Source organism: Pseudophryne corroboree, chromosome 2 (genome assembly GCF_028390025.1).
Source record: "Pseudophryne corroboree isolate aPseCor3 chromosome 2, aPseCor3.hap2, whole genome shotgun sequence".
NCBI lineage: Eukaryota > Metazoa > Chordata > Amphibia > Anura > Myobatrachidae > Pseudophryne > Pseudophryne corroboree.
The window spans coordinates 833791080-833806370 of NC_086445.1; the positions used below are offsets into that span (position 1 = coordinate 833791080).

General features: G+C 44.8%; 1 protein-coding gene across 2 annotated transcripts in view; it reads right to left on the reverse strand.

Moving 5' to 3' along the window:
* MAP3K15 (mitogen-activated protein kinase kinase kinase 15) overlaps nucleotides 1-15291 on the reverse strand; it is a 471487-nt gene that overhangs the window by 116964 nt on the left and 339232 nt on the right. For both annotated transcript variants that reach the window (XM_063955733.1, XM_063955732.1), the window contains exons 14-16: nucleotides 7895-7982; nucleotides 6326-6459; nucleotides 5316-5443 (exon numbers count right to left, since the gene is read on the reverse strand). In XM_063955733.1, coding sequence (XP_063811803.1) covers nucleotides 5316-5443; nucleotides 6326-6459; nucleotides 7895-7982 — 350 coding nt within the window. The remainder of the gene's footprint in view (nucleotides 1-5315; nucleotides 5444-6325; nucleotides 6460-7894; nucleotides 7983-15291) is intronic.

Below are 15291 nucleotides of genomic sequence, written 5' to 3' on the forward strand. Positions count from 1 at the left end.
CACTGGGATCGCAGACATCAAGACAAATGCACAACATAAAGGAATAGCGGTTAAGGTATTAATGAATGGTTTAAAGGATGAATTAAAAACAAGGGTACAGACCACCAACCCAAACTGGAGAGATATCTCGGTGGCCGCACTAAGAGAGGCCGTCATTAATCATGACCAGAATATCACCAGGTACAGAGAGTCACAAAGAGATAAGTTAATGGCAGCAAATATACAGGCCCAAACCACAAGACCACCCCAACAAAAGCCCCACACCCCTGCGAGAAACCCAGATATGGTAGTCTGTTACCATTGTCATAAAAAGGGACACATTGCAAGAGATTGTAGATCAAGAGAAAGACAACGACATAATCATGGTATCCAAGGAACCAGGGAAGTACAGGGGAAACGATTGATGATGATGAGCATCCGAGCGTTTGAGGAGGCATCAAATCAACCAAAACCTCAGGTCATTGACACGTGGAGGGAGCCCAGGATTTGTTACCATTGTAGGAGAGAAGGGCATTATGCCAGCAACTGTAATAACACACATAAAGTTAGACCCCCTAGACCAAGAAATGAGCAAAATTACAATACACACCATTATAATCAAGGATCACATAGGCAGGAAAGGTGATTATTAGGAATGGAGGCAAGCCTGAAGTAACGGTTAATGAAATGGGAGGTCATTCACTAAAGACACAGGAATGACCAGATTTTTGCTCCACACAGAAAGATCGCTAGTTAGGAAGAAAGATTACATCACCAGAAGGTTCATTCGGAAGACTGAAGAGACAGCACCTTTTGAGAGGACAGCAGAACAAAAAGAACAACAAAACGAGAGAACTTATTATCGTAACGAGTTCTCTCCCCCTCAAACTGATTTTCTTATACCCCCTTTACAAATTTCTTCTTTTCTCCTCCTGTAAGATGGACTTGCCCCAAGAGACTGTGACATGGATTTTCCCGTTAACCATGATATTGACCAGAGCAGTCTGTTTCGGTGAGAGTACCGGTGAGGTCGAGAAAGGATCCAGAAAGGTCCTGATGACTGAGACGGAGGTGTAAATTTCCAATAGCAACCCAATCACCAAGCAAAGGCGAGTACCGGGCACGATCTAACAACCATGTTATTTGTAAACAACTGTGAAGGAATGTTAGTTCAAAAAGAAAGTTGTATCTGTAGGCTCTGTAACAAAGAAATGCCAATCCAGTTTTAATATCCATATGGACCGGCATCCATTGAGTGACTATCACTCCTTAGTGGGTAATGTGTTAAATAAGACCGATTGTTGGGTATGCTCTCAAGTACCTCAGGGACACAGCAAATCAGGGCTAGTACCATTTCCTTTAACGTTAGGGGAGGTACTTGAGCTAAGTGGTGGGAGACCGGTGGACCGGAGGTTTAACATCTCCAGCCCTCCTAGTTTGAAGCTCCACCAATACCATGTGGATAGGTCCCTCTTATGTTTTAACATCTCCAATCCTAGAAAACCGGGAAATTGGGAAGTGACATGGAGCAACCTTACCATGACCTTTTCACACAGAGCAGATAGAATGCCTACAGATACAGAGCTCGTACGCCACATAGCCAGTAGAGGAAAATCTTTCCGGTATCGATATACCTTAGGAAATAGGATTACTAGAGTTGGAGAGGTATCACCAGGATACTGTGCACATATCGTACAAACTGATACGTGCATTAAGCAGATGGAAGAATTAGGGTCAGGAGATTTCACCTGGAAGGTTTGTAACATGATCATGTCCTTCTCCGTCCCTTATGTTCTCCCCGATGATGCATATTTCATATGCGGGAGAAAGGCGTACAAGTGGCTAGCCCCAAACTCTGAAGGATTGTGTTATATTGGAAAAGTATTGCCTGAAGTGATGACTGTTACACATGACAAAATGAAGGACATACACCGTGGTGCCCAAGCTCCTTATACTCACACTCATTACGAGCACCGGGTTAAAAGACAACTGTCAGAAAGGTTAGAGCATCCGGCCTCTGATCTTATCCATGAATCCACCGGGATTCAGGTTCTGGTAGCGTTAGATTTCACTCGTACCGCTCGAGGTGTGATGAATTATAGATATATTTCCGCACTCGCCAATTTGTTAGATAATATCACTGAAATGTATGATGACACGTTTAGATACACTGGAAGAGAACTTCAAGCTTACAAAACAGAACTAGTTCAGCATAGGATGGTTCTTAATTATCTTACAGCAGTAACAGGCGGATATTGTGTTACATTGGCAACACAGTACGGCATAAAGTGTTGCACGTATATCACAAATAGCACCGAGGATCCGGTAGAGGTCATAGACCAAAAGATGGACGATATTCTCCAATTGAAGTGGGAATTTCGTCGAAAACACAATCTCACCCTTGCTGCTGTAGGTAATGAGCTGACTAGTTGGGTGTCATGGTTGAACCCGCGAAATTGGTTCTCCGGTTTGGGAGACTGGGCTCAAGGAGTCATAATGGATGTTGGAAAGTTTCTACTATGTATCTTAGGTGTCGTTATATCGATTGGATTGATATTTAGATGCGGGCAGGCTTTAATGAGGTGCAAACAAAGTACAAAAGTGATGAGCTTGAGGAGTGAGGAAACTGTAATTAACCTGGATTTGATTTATGACCCAATGATAGAAACCAGAATGTGATGAAAATGCGATTATACGGTCCGTTTCTTTCACCTGTTTTTCTGCTTTTCTCCAAGATACAAAGACCCCCTTGGACGAGGAAGCTGACGAGACGAGATGTATACAGACAACGGATTGACCAAAGAAGAAGATTTGACAACTTTAAATATGGACACTTGATGAACTTTGCCATGGATCCCCAGTTTCCCTAGTATTTTTAAACTCACGCTAGCCCAACATTTTTGTAAATCTGATGGCACTGACAAAGCTTGTTGCTCATGCCTAAGGAGCAAAACAGCGCAAAGAAGACGACTCTCAACAGATACCGAAAACAACTTCGACGACAGATGTACATTTCCCTGACATAGAATATCATTGCATTTTTCGTAAGTGTTCTTTATCTTCATCTCTACAACCCTCAGGTAACGACACACATAGACGATAGGGAATACAGGCACAGATATCAGCAACCACATACCTCCCCCATTCATGTATCATCAACTAAAATGTGCATCCCCATTTTGTTACAACCACAGCCGAAATGAGCTCGGTAAAGTTTGACAGCCCATCCACAGACCTGTACCACAGGATAAGAAGGAATTCAAATGTATACTTCGCAATACCTCGAAGCTTGATTTACCACACGTACGGCACGATGATACATGACCCCCCAAACATGGACTCATACACACATGCTTCTGCTTTCTCACTAGGTCATACCCTCTTCACACCTTCTCCTCTCTCCTCCCCTACCCAACCATGGAAATCAATTAACCCCTGACTTACATTTTTCTCCTTAAATGTTTTGTGGCAGTTATTATTGACTGCCAAAGGGTGGACTGTCAAAGTCAGAAAAATGTCTCAATGCACGTTGCCATATTTGCACCGCACACTGGTCCGCGCTGCGCGTGCGTGCGCTCTCCCGTGGATGCGCATACCCGCAATAACGTGCACTCGCAGGCGCGGTATGCGTATTTACGGTAGAGTTTACGTAGTCGTAGCGTGCGACTCATTCGTTACAAATGTTCACAATTAATGTAGTTTATAGATCATGGTCCCTTTGATAGATTCTGAAAGTTTGGTTAAAATACAATGTCCCAGAGCTGAGGAATCCCTCTTTATATCGTACGAAGGGTCTAACAGGAATCATACAGCAGTGTTTGGTACCCATCGGAAGAGTATTTAATTAGCAATATTCCGGTGTTGGTTTGGAGCGTATTAATCGCTCGTGCGAATAGTTATGGACATAAGAAGTTTATGTCCATTTCTATTAATTACACATACTCAGGTATGCGGCGGGAAACCCAGTTTCCCACCCACCTGAGCTGTTGGAAATCGTCACAGCCCACCTGTATGAATCACCCTATGACCTTTTGTTATGATACGGGGCCGAATTCCTTCGGCCAATGGACAATGGGATTGTAGGACCAGGAGATTGCATTGTGTGTGGGGCATAAATAGGCAGGCCGACCACATCCAGCTCTCACTCTCTCATCAACGGTTATCTGCTGATAGCCGGGAGCTGGATGTCCAGGCGCATGCGATCGTTTCCCCTTGTGCGTAAGTTTCTCTCCGTAAACATTGTCTTTCTGTGAGCCAATTTCTCTCATCTCATCTCTCTCTCTCTCTCTCTCTCTCTCTCTCTCTCTCTCTCTCTCTGTTCTGTTCTCTCATATCTCCCCTAGACTAGGCTAGTATTGTATTGTATTAGATAGTATTGTATTGTATTGCATTTAGGTCAGTGTAGTATTGTCTTTTTGTATTTATTGTTTAGTTCTGTGGTTAGGAAGTCTCTGTTATATTGTAGTGTATCAATTGTACTGTTATCCCCTTTTACAAGTATATTAGAGATAATACAGTTAATAGGCTTTGGAACCTAAACCAGCATCTGTGTATTTCCTATAGTGTTAAGTGTTCACTTGAGCGTCGGTGACGCTCAAGCAGCTTTGTAGTTAGTCAGGTTACACAAGGTTGCACTTACACCCTGTACTCACATTAAGGTATTCAGTGTGTTTCATTGGTATAAGGTTTTATCATAAAGGTATAGTGTTGTGAGCGTCTGCATCGCTGGTGACCTCCTCGTGGTCTCGAGCGTAAGCTACGCCATAGCGAATCATTACCCTAGACATAACCAATAACGTGTCCTGTGATCACTGGGCCGTGAGCGAACGTGACGCTTGAGCGTCTCGCCTACGGCTGAGCGATCGTTACGCAACTAGCGTACCATTACGGTACTTCTTAAGTAAACAGCGTACAGTGTTCTTAGCTTCATAAAGGGTTGTTTATACGACAAAGGAATTTAACATTGTCAACATATGTGCCCAAATTTTGATAACATGGCAAATGCGCAATATCCGTATTCAGAAGGCATCAACGCATCACTGGGATCACATGATCAGCGCTTATTGCCGTATTGTCTTAAGTTCGAGAGCTCAAAAATTTGCCTCCCATATTCATTCATTCCCTCTCCTGATTATGCTGTGACATTGCACATTGATATTAATAATAATTACTAGACGGGACCATAACATAAAAACTAATGCTCTTGAATATTACATACAGTACATATTTATATGTATACAAATGGGAGATGCTCCACAGAAAGTAACTTGTAGAGAAAGATTAATCAGCCCTTAAACATCAAGTTCACCAATAAAATGTCAATCAATGTATCAAACCTCCTGGGACTTGTTCCATAAAGATTTTGATGTATCCATCTTCTGATACAGACCCTAGATACTGAACTATGTTGCGATGCTTGAGATACTTATGAAGTGCAATCTCTTCATGAAGTGGTTGGGAATATCTGTAAAATTAGAATGTATTATTTTAATATCCAAGTGAGTTAATCTGTCTATATCATGGGCCTAATTCAGACCTGATCGCAGCAGCAACATTTTTCTCTAATGGGCAAAGCCATGTGCAGAGCAGGTGGGGCAGATATAACATGTACAGAGAAAGTTAGATTTGGGTGGGTTATTTTGTTTCTGTGCAGAGTTAATTCTGGCAGCTTTATTTTTACACTGCTTTTCAGATTTCAGTTTAAACACAACCCACCCAAATCTAACTCTCCCTGGACATGTTATATCTGCCCCACCTGCAGTGCACATGGTTTTACCCATTAGAGAAAAATGTTGCTGCTGCGATCAGGTCTGAATTAGGCCCTAAATGCAATACTGTGTGCCAAATGTCATTATTTTTCGAAAGCCTCTAGTTTTTAATTACACCTGCCTTTATTTATTTTTTCTTACTAACAGTTAGGGAGGGTATAAATGAAGAATAATATTTTTTTGTCGGTAAACGATAATAATAATTTACAGTCTGTTATTTTCCCACCAGCTTGTGTCTATTTTACATGGTAATCCGGGATACAATCTCTGGGCATGACTGAATAGCTTTTTTTGATATCCCCCATTGTTTTATTTCGTTTTGAAGCGATAGCCTCCATTAACTCTTTTTTTTCCACTGCAACCACCTAACAAATAGGACGTGGGTGAACCAAAGCCACCAGTGAGAAGAAGTCCTCCGGGAAACCTTCTCAGCAGAGTGGAGGCCTAAGCTGGGCTCTCTAAAGAGAAATGTTCATGTGTTGACAATGAAGATGTTTTGAGGTTAAAACTGTTCATAAATGGTTTAAGCAGCAGTTGCTTGTGGCTCAGTTATTGGACTCATTCCATATATAACTCACCTACTATCTCTCTCTGGTATCTCCTTGATTGCTATACGGACCTGGTTGCTCAGATCTCGTCCTGCATACACCACTCCATAGGTTCCTTTGCCTAAGATTACTCTGTCCCCATTTTCATCATAGTCATATTCATACTGAAAATGGCAAATACCAACATGTATTTCACATGCTTAAGGAACTGAAAAGACAAACTAAAATGCAGCTTAGTCAGGCCTATATACAGTATATTTACCTATATCATTAAACATTATTGCTGGTACATACTGATTTACTAAACAGCGGAAGTTGATTGCACTTCTGATTAAAAAAATGTATGCATCAATTATTACTTTGTTTTAAAAAAAAAAATCCACATTTTTCTCTTCAAAGCTCTGAAAACAGCCATTGTTGTATGATTAAGGGGAGATGTACTAAACAGTGAAAAGAGTGGAGACGTGAGCCAGTGGAGAAGCTGCCCATGGAAACCAATCAGCTGCTCTGTATAATTTTATAGTATGCAAATTATAAATGTTACTTCAATGCTGATTGGTTACCAGGGGCAACTTCTCTACTTGCTCACTTCTCCACTCTTTTTACTGCTTAGTACATATCCCCCTTAGATATTAGTTTACAGATATAAAAACTAAGTTCAAATTCAAACTTAAAGAAAAGAATCTTTCAAAAATATTTTAAAAATAAAATAACTACCACCAACAACATGAAAAAGCCTGTGCTTCCGACGTCCAGAATGTCTACAGAACCCGATGTTCAGCCAGAATTAGTCAGGGATTGTACCCAGGGGAGCCGGAATGTTTTTAGGTTGGGGGGAGGGGCATCGAAAAAAAAATATTTTGGCGCCCCATGGTGCCGGTCCCTCCTCTCCCTTTTTATCCCCCCATCGCTGCACGGATGAGCGCTTACCTCCAGATCTACGTGGGCAGCATCTCCTTTAAAAACGGTCTGCTACAGCAGGGTGCTGTGTCCTCCTATCTTTGTTGTGCCCTTTCCGCCGCCAGCTGTCTCTCCTTCACAGCTGCATTACTGGGAGGAGGCGTGGCCAGGCTGGGACATTCCGGGATCATAGCCACGCCTCTTCCCAGTAATGCAACTGTGAAGGAGAGACAGCCGGCGGCGGCTAGGGCACAACAAAGATAGGAGGACACAGCACCCTGTGGTAGCAGACTGTTTTTAAAGGAGATGCCGCCTGCGGGAATCCGGTGGTAAGCACTCCCCTGCGCCTCTGTCATATTTTGGGGGGCAAGCTGCCCCCCATTCCGACGCCCCTGACTGTACCAAGTACCAACCAATTAAATTATGGATATGATAGTTGTAAGGAGTGGATTAAGTTTAGAAGAAAACTATATTTTATTTTGTTGTTACTTAGGATGAGTAAGTTAATATATTTAATAAAAAAAACAAAAAATCTTTTGTACAGTATGAAATTGTGTTGTGCACAAGTAAAGAAGTACATGTAACGCATGTGTATAATTCTCCCTTCTCAAAATATTTAGAGGATAATTACATTTATACAGATGCTCTTAAAAGGCGCATATTGTATATTAAAATGTCCTTATATAAATGTATACTTACCTCTAATGTATCTCCATCTGCCTCGCCCTCCAGCTCTACGGTGCTTCCTACAACATCCGTGATGATCTCTTTAACAAGAGTACAAAACCTAACAATGGCAAATATACGTGTTAAATCCACAGCCAGAGAGAAAAATGATAGATCAATAAGTATGTTGTTAAAAGCCATTTACTGTGACATAGCATGCCTAAATATGAAGCCCATAAGCATTTTACGAGAGGATATGTGTTTGTTGTTTCTCAGTTAAGTAACCAGTTAGAATATGGAATTCTGGAATAAATGGCTAAGTGATGGTTGCGTGTGTATAAGAATATTACATCACAGGAAATACACATCCCAATAGCCCATTGATATTACATACCATGCTCCAAAGTATGTTTTTTTTTATCTTTACAAGGGCTTTTAGTTGCACCTGTGATGTGTTCTCACTGTAAGCCATTCAGAACCAAGGTAGGTAATATAAAAGTAACTAAACTTAATTTTAGACAAGCAATTGTGTGCGATTAATTGCCGTAGAATGATTGCAGGCGTTATCATTACTTATTTTCAGTGAAGGCCGCTTTACCTTCAGGATGTCGGCTGCCAGTGTTCCATCGCCGGTCTCCCGAGATGTTGTCGGGATTCCGGCATCGGTCACATGACCACCGCCATCCTGACCGCTGGGATGCTAAATGCATCCTGTCTTTTTTACTTGTTTTGTAGTGCAAATGTCTGACTGTTGCATAACTAAAAACAACACGAGGCAAATAGAAAATGAATGAGTAAGCCTCCATATCATACAAGACGGTAAATAAGACTACTGGTCGTACCGGACTATTAGCTAGAACAGCATGGATACAGAAGGCTACAGTAAGAGTACATACTTCTCTATGAAAAGTTCCATGGGAAATAACAGTAGTGTTTGTAATGTCACAGAATTGACGTCTGTGATGTTAAGCTTCTGCCACTGTCACCTAGTGCGCACTCCTGATAGTGTGCAGCTTTGTCACTGCAGAAACAGCCATGTATGCTGTACTGTTCAGATGTATGTATGTATAGTATATATGTATGCATGTACTGTATATAATAACAACAACATGACATTAATATTGTCACGATCCGGGTATCTGGACGCCATTTCTTACCCATCAGATGCCTCCTAAGGCTGGCTCAGCGCTCCAGGACCGGATCCCATCTGTTATCCTAATGTTCACATTCCTGCATCCTCTCCTGTCTCTCTGAGACGCTGTCACAGTAACGCCTTATTACATCTGGCATGGCGTCTCCCGCGGCCTCCGCCGCCGCCCCTGAGCTTCTGCATGCAGAGTGTCAGAGTGGCGATTACGTCAGCCGCGGCCTCCGCTGTGTCCGCGTGGTTGGATGTGCACTTGTCAGCCTGGCGTCTCCTGTCTCCAGTGGCCGGCGCCGCCATTACTGTTTTCATTACCACATGGATTACAAACCAAACTTCCCTCCAAGTGTCTGCATGGGCGCAGCCATCTTGGATTCTGTCAGCTGATCATTTCCTCCAATCTGTTGTCAGTATTGTTAATCTGCATAATTGCCTAGCCAATCCCTTCCTTGCTGCAGGTATAAGTACACTGTGCCTGAGCAAGGAAGGCGTCAGTGCTTTGGTTGTCAAACCTAGTTCCTGTTTGTCTCTCTCCTGTGATTGTCTTCCGGGTTCCAGCTCCTGTCTCGGGACTTCCGCCGTGGGGACCCGCACCAGCATTCCACCTGCGGTGTAGCCTGACTCTCCAGTCTATTGTGGATTCATCTGTTTCCAGCTGCAACGTTGCCTGCTTCCAGCTCAGCTTCCAGCAGAGTACAGCTTCCCTTGGGGGGCCGGTGTCCTTTCTGCACTTTGCCACTCTCCACCGGTATTGTTATTTCTCCGCTCTCAAGTTCTACATTTCAGTTCATATTTCATCGCTCCCAAGTTCATTTATCATTTAACTGGTTCCAGCCAGTATCCACTCCGTGCTAACAACAGTCTGGTTCCAGCCAGTATCCACAGCAGCTGTTTTATCTTCAGCAACCCAGCTTTTCCTGGAACACCAGCTGGCACAATCCTGGGTTATCTCCATTGCTACAGTCGGGCCTGGTAAGGACTTTCCATCTAGAAGATCATAAGAACTATCTCACACTACCAGTGCCCTGTGGCTCCTGCCATCCTGTAGTACCCAGGAACTGTATTTATTCTTTGCTGACTTTTTACGTTTTCTTTTACTGCTGCTGTGTTGCGGAGTTGTCATAATAAACATCATTGACTTTTATCCAAGTTGTCGTGGTCACGCCTTCGGGCAGTTATTATTCATGTTACTTACATGTCCAGGGGTCTGATACAACCTCCCAGGTTCCGGTACATCTCAGCCCCTACAACTGAGGCTGCCTCCCGTCAGCTCAGGCCCTCAGTTGTGACAGTAAGCACTGACCTAATGAATCCAGCCGGAGACCAGGATCAAGCGGCCAGGCCGATGCAAGAACTGGCAGCCCGACTAGAACATCAGGAGGCTGCACAGGGCCACATCATCCGCTGTCTCCAGGATCTCTCTACTCGGCTGGATGGGATTCAGACAACTCTCCATGGATCAGGCGCGTCTGGTGCGTCAACCACAGTGACTCCAGCTATAACCCCACCCACCTTACCCATTTCTGCTCCACGTCTTCATCTTCCAACGCCAGCAAAATTTGACGGATCTCCAAGATTCTGCAGGGGATTTCTCAACCAGTGTGAGATTCAGTTTGAGCTACAACCTGGCAATTTTCCCAGTGACCGTACAAAAATTGCCTACATTATTTCTCTTCTCAGTGGCTCAGCCCTTGATTGGGCATCACCGTTATGGGAGAGGTCCGACACCCTGCTATCTTCCTACACTGCCTTCGTGTCAACATTCAGGCGCATCTTCGACGAGCCAGGCCGGGTAACCTCAGCTTCATCCGAGATTCTCCGTTTACGCCAGGGGTCACGTACTGTAGGACAATATCTGATACAGTTCCAGATCCTGGCATCCGAACTGGCATGGAACGACGAGGCCCTGTATGCTGCATTCTGGCATGGCTTATCTGAGCGTATTAAAGATGAGTTAGCTACCAGAGACTTACCTTCTAAGTTAGATGAGCTAATCTCACTCTGCACGAAAGTTGATTTACGTTTCAGAGAGAGAGCAACTGAGCGTGGAAGATCATCTGCTCCAAAATCTTCTGCTCCTCCTCCTCGTCAACTGTCACCATCTAAAGATGAGCCCATGCAACTTGGCCGTTCCCGTTTAACTCCTGCTGAGCGCCGAAGACGTCTCTCCGAGTCTCTCTGTCTCTATTGTGCAGCTCCGTCTCACACCATTAATGCCTGTCCCAAACGTCCGGGAAACTCCAAATCCTAGCTCGCCAAGGAGAGGGCCGGCTAGGAGTAATGATCTCCTCTCCATCTCCTCAAGATTGTAATCTCCCAGTCTCGCTTCAAGTTGCTCAACGTTATCGGAACGTCATTGCCCTCCTTGATTCCGGAGCAGCTGGGAACTTTATTACCGAAGCCTATGTTAAACGGTGGTCCCTACCCACCGAGAGACTTCCTTCGTCCATTTCTTTAACTGCCGTGGATGGCAGCAAAATTTTTGATGCAGTTATTTCTTTAAGGACTCTACCAGTTCGTCTGAGAGTGGGAGTTCTTCATTCCGAACTTATTTCTTTTTTAGTGATTCCAAGAGCCACACATCCTGTGGTCCTGGGCCTTCCATGGCTCCGTCTTCACAATCCTACAATTGATTGGACGACTACGCAAATCCTGGCATGGGGTTCCTCCTGTGCTGAGACATGTTTGTTTAAAGTATTGCCTGTCTGTTCTTCCTCCCCCAGGTCGTCTGATGTTCCACCTCCTCCATATCAAGATTTCACGGATGTGTTCAGTAAAGCTTCTGCTGATATCCTTCCTCCTCATAGAGAATGGGACTGTCCGATTGATCTCGTTCCAGGGAAGGTTCCACCTCGAGGCCGAACTTATCCGTTGTCTCTGCCTGAGACGCATTCTATGGAGGAATATATTAAAGAGAACCTAGCAAAGGGGTTCATTCGACCTTCTTCTTCTCCAGCCGGCGCAGGCTTCTTTTTTGTAAAAAAGAAAGATGGTGGTCTGCGGCCGTGCATCGACTACAGAGGTTTGAACGACATTACCATCAAGAACCGTTATCCTTTACCCCTGATTACTGAGCTCTTTGACAGAGTTAGCGGAGCTACTATCTTTACAAAGCTGGACTTGCGAGGTGCATACAATCTCATCCGGATCCGTGAGGGTGACGAGTGGAAGACCGCCTTTAACACCCGTGACGGACATTATGAGTACCTCGTCATGCCCTTAGGATTGAGCAATGCTCCAGCTGTCTTCCAGCATTTTGTCAATGAGATCTTCAGAGACATTCTATACCGTCATGTCGTGGTCTATCTAGACCAGTGGTGGCCAACGCGTGGCTCTTGAGCCACATGCGGCTCTTTCTTCATTCAAATGTGGCTCCCAACACTCAAAGTCACGTGACCACAAGAGATCAGTAAAAACCGCTGCACTCCAGCCAGACATGCACCAGCACTACGTAGACTGAGTACTGAGGGAGCCAAATACATACCGGGGAGCTGGCTGGAGTGACACAGGCGGGTGCTGGCTGGAGTGACACATGGGGGAACTGAAGTGTATTATGTGAATATGGCTTTTCAATATATTTTATGCGGATCTGGCTTTTTCAATTATTTGATGTAGAAGTGGCTCTTTCATTGTATTTTATGTTGGATCTGGCTTTTTCAATGTATTTTATATCAGGGGTGTGGCATAGCAGGCATAAGGTCACACCCCATTTTTGCAAGTGTGCCTTCAGCTCGAAGTCGGCTCTTTGATGTACCTAACAAGATTTCATGGCTCTTTGTCTCTGACTGGTTGGCCACCCCTGATCTAGACGATATCCTCATTTTTGCCAACGATTTAGAGGAACATCGTTTTTGGGTTAAAGAGGTTCTGTCCCGTCTCCGTGTCAATCATCTCTATTGCAAATTAGAAAAATGCGTCTTTGAAGTCAAGTCCATTCCGTTTCTAGGGTACATTGTGTCCGGTTCCGGACTAGAGATGGATCCTGAGAAACTACAAGCAATCCAAAATTGGCCGGTACCCTTAACCCTCAAAGGGGTCCAGAGGTTCTTAGGGTTCGCCAACTATTACCGAAAGTTTATACGAGACTTTTCCACCATTGTGGCGCCTATTACTGCTTTCACTAAGAAGGGTGCTAACCCGTCCAAGTGGTCTGAAGAAGCCATGCAAGCATTTCATCTTTTAAAACAAAGGTTCATCTCTGCGCCTGTTCTGAAACAGCCTGACATCGACTCTCCTTTCATCTTAGAGGTGGATGCCTCCTCCGTTGGAGTAGGAGCGGTGTTATCTCAGAGGGCTAAAGATGGCCATTTACACCCTTGCAGTTTCTTCTCCCGGAAGTTCTCCCCAGCTGAGCGCAACTATGCCATTGGCGACCAGGAGTTGCTAGCCATCAAGCTCGCTCTAGAAGAGTGGAGGTATCTGTTGGAGGGAGCTTCTCATTCAATCACCATACTTACAGACCACAAGAACCTTTTATACCTGAAGGGCGCACAATGTCTCAATCCTCGTCAGGCCAGATGGGCACTTTTCTTTTCCAGGTTCGACTTTAAACTCCAGTTCTGTCCGGGCTCTCAGAATCGCAAGGCCGATGCCCTTTCCCGCTCATGGGAGCAAGAAAATGAGTCAGAGTCTTCAGACAAGCATCCTATTATAAATCCGTTGGCATTCTCCACGGTAGGGATGGACTCTACGCCCCCATCAGGGAAAAGTTTTGTAAAGCCGATGCTAAGGAAGAAGCTCATGCATTGGGCCCATGCTTCCCGTTTTGCCGGACATACAGGTATCCAAAAAACCCTGGAGTTTATCTCTAGGTCCTATTGGTGGCCAACTCTGAAAAAGGACGTCTTGGAGTTTATTGCATCTTGCCCAAAGTGTGCCCAACATAAAGTATCCCGCCAGTCGCCTGCGGGGCAACTGGTTCCACTATCCGTTCCCCGTCGACCATGGACCCACTTGTCGATGGATTTCATTACAGACTTACCCATGTGCAACAAGTTCAATACCATCTGGGTGGTAGTTGACCGGTTCACCAAGATGGCACACTTCATTCCTCTCACCGGTCTTCCGTCAGCTTCCAAGTTGGCTCAAGTATTCATACAAGAGATCTTCCGACTCCACGGTCTTCCTGAAGAAATTATCTCAGATCGAGGAGTTCAATTCACAGCCAAATTCTGGCGAAGTTTATGTCAAGTCCTCCAAGTCAAGCTAAAGTTTTCCACGGCTTACCATCCTCAGACCAATGGTCAAACCGAGAGGGTGAATCAGGACTTGGAGGCCTTCCTCCGCATCTATGTGTCCTCCTCTCAAGATGACTGGGTTCAATTACTTCCCTGGGCCGAGTTCTGTCATAACAACCAGTATCATTCTTCATCTGCTTCAACACCATTCTTCACTAACTTTGGATTCCACCCTAAAGTCCCTGAGTTCCAACCGCTTCCAGCAACTTCTGTTCCCGCAGTGGATATCACCTTGCATCAGTTTGCCAATATCTGGAAGAGCGTACGATCAGCTCTGCTCAAGGCATCGTTCAGGTACAAGAAGTTTGCGGATAAGAAGCGTCGAGCAGTTCCTGCTCTCAAGGTGGGTGATCGGGTATGGTTATCCACGAAGAATTTGAGGTTAAGAGTTCCCAGTATGAAGTTTGCACCTCGCTATATCGGTCCTTTCAAGATTGAACAAGTCATCAATCCTGTTGCTTACAGACTCCAGTTGCCTCCCTTCTTAAAAATACCCAGGACATTCCATGTTTCCCTGTTGAAATCGCTGATCTTGAATCGGTTTCATTCCTCACTTCCTCCAACTCCGAAAGTCCAAACTCAACGAGGCGTTGAGTATGAAGTGGCCAAGATCCTGGACTCACGTCACCGTTACGGTCAACTACAATATCTTATTGACTGGAAAGGTTATGGTCCTGAGGAACGTTCATGGACCAATGCTTCTGATGTCCATGCTCCTGCCTTGGTCCGGAGATTCCATTCCAAGTTTCCTCAAAAGCCAAAGAAGTGTCCTGGGGCCACTCCTAAAGGGGGGGGTGCTGTCACGATCCGGGTATCTGGACGCCATTTCTTACCCATCAGATGCCTCCTAAGGCTGGCTCAGCGCTCCAGGACCGGATCCCATCTGTTATCCTAATGTTCACATTCCTGCATCCTCTCCTGTCTCTCTGAGACGCTGTCACAGTAACGCCTTATTACATCTGGCATGGCGTCTCCCGCGGCCTCCGCCGCCGTCCCTGAGCTTCTGCATGCAGAGTGTCAGAGTGGCGATTACGTCAGCCGCGGCCTCC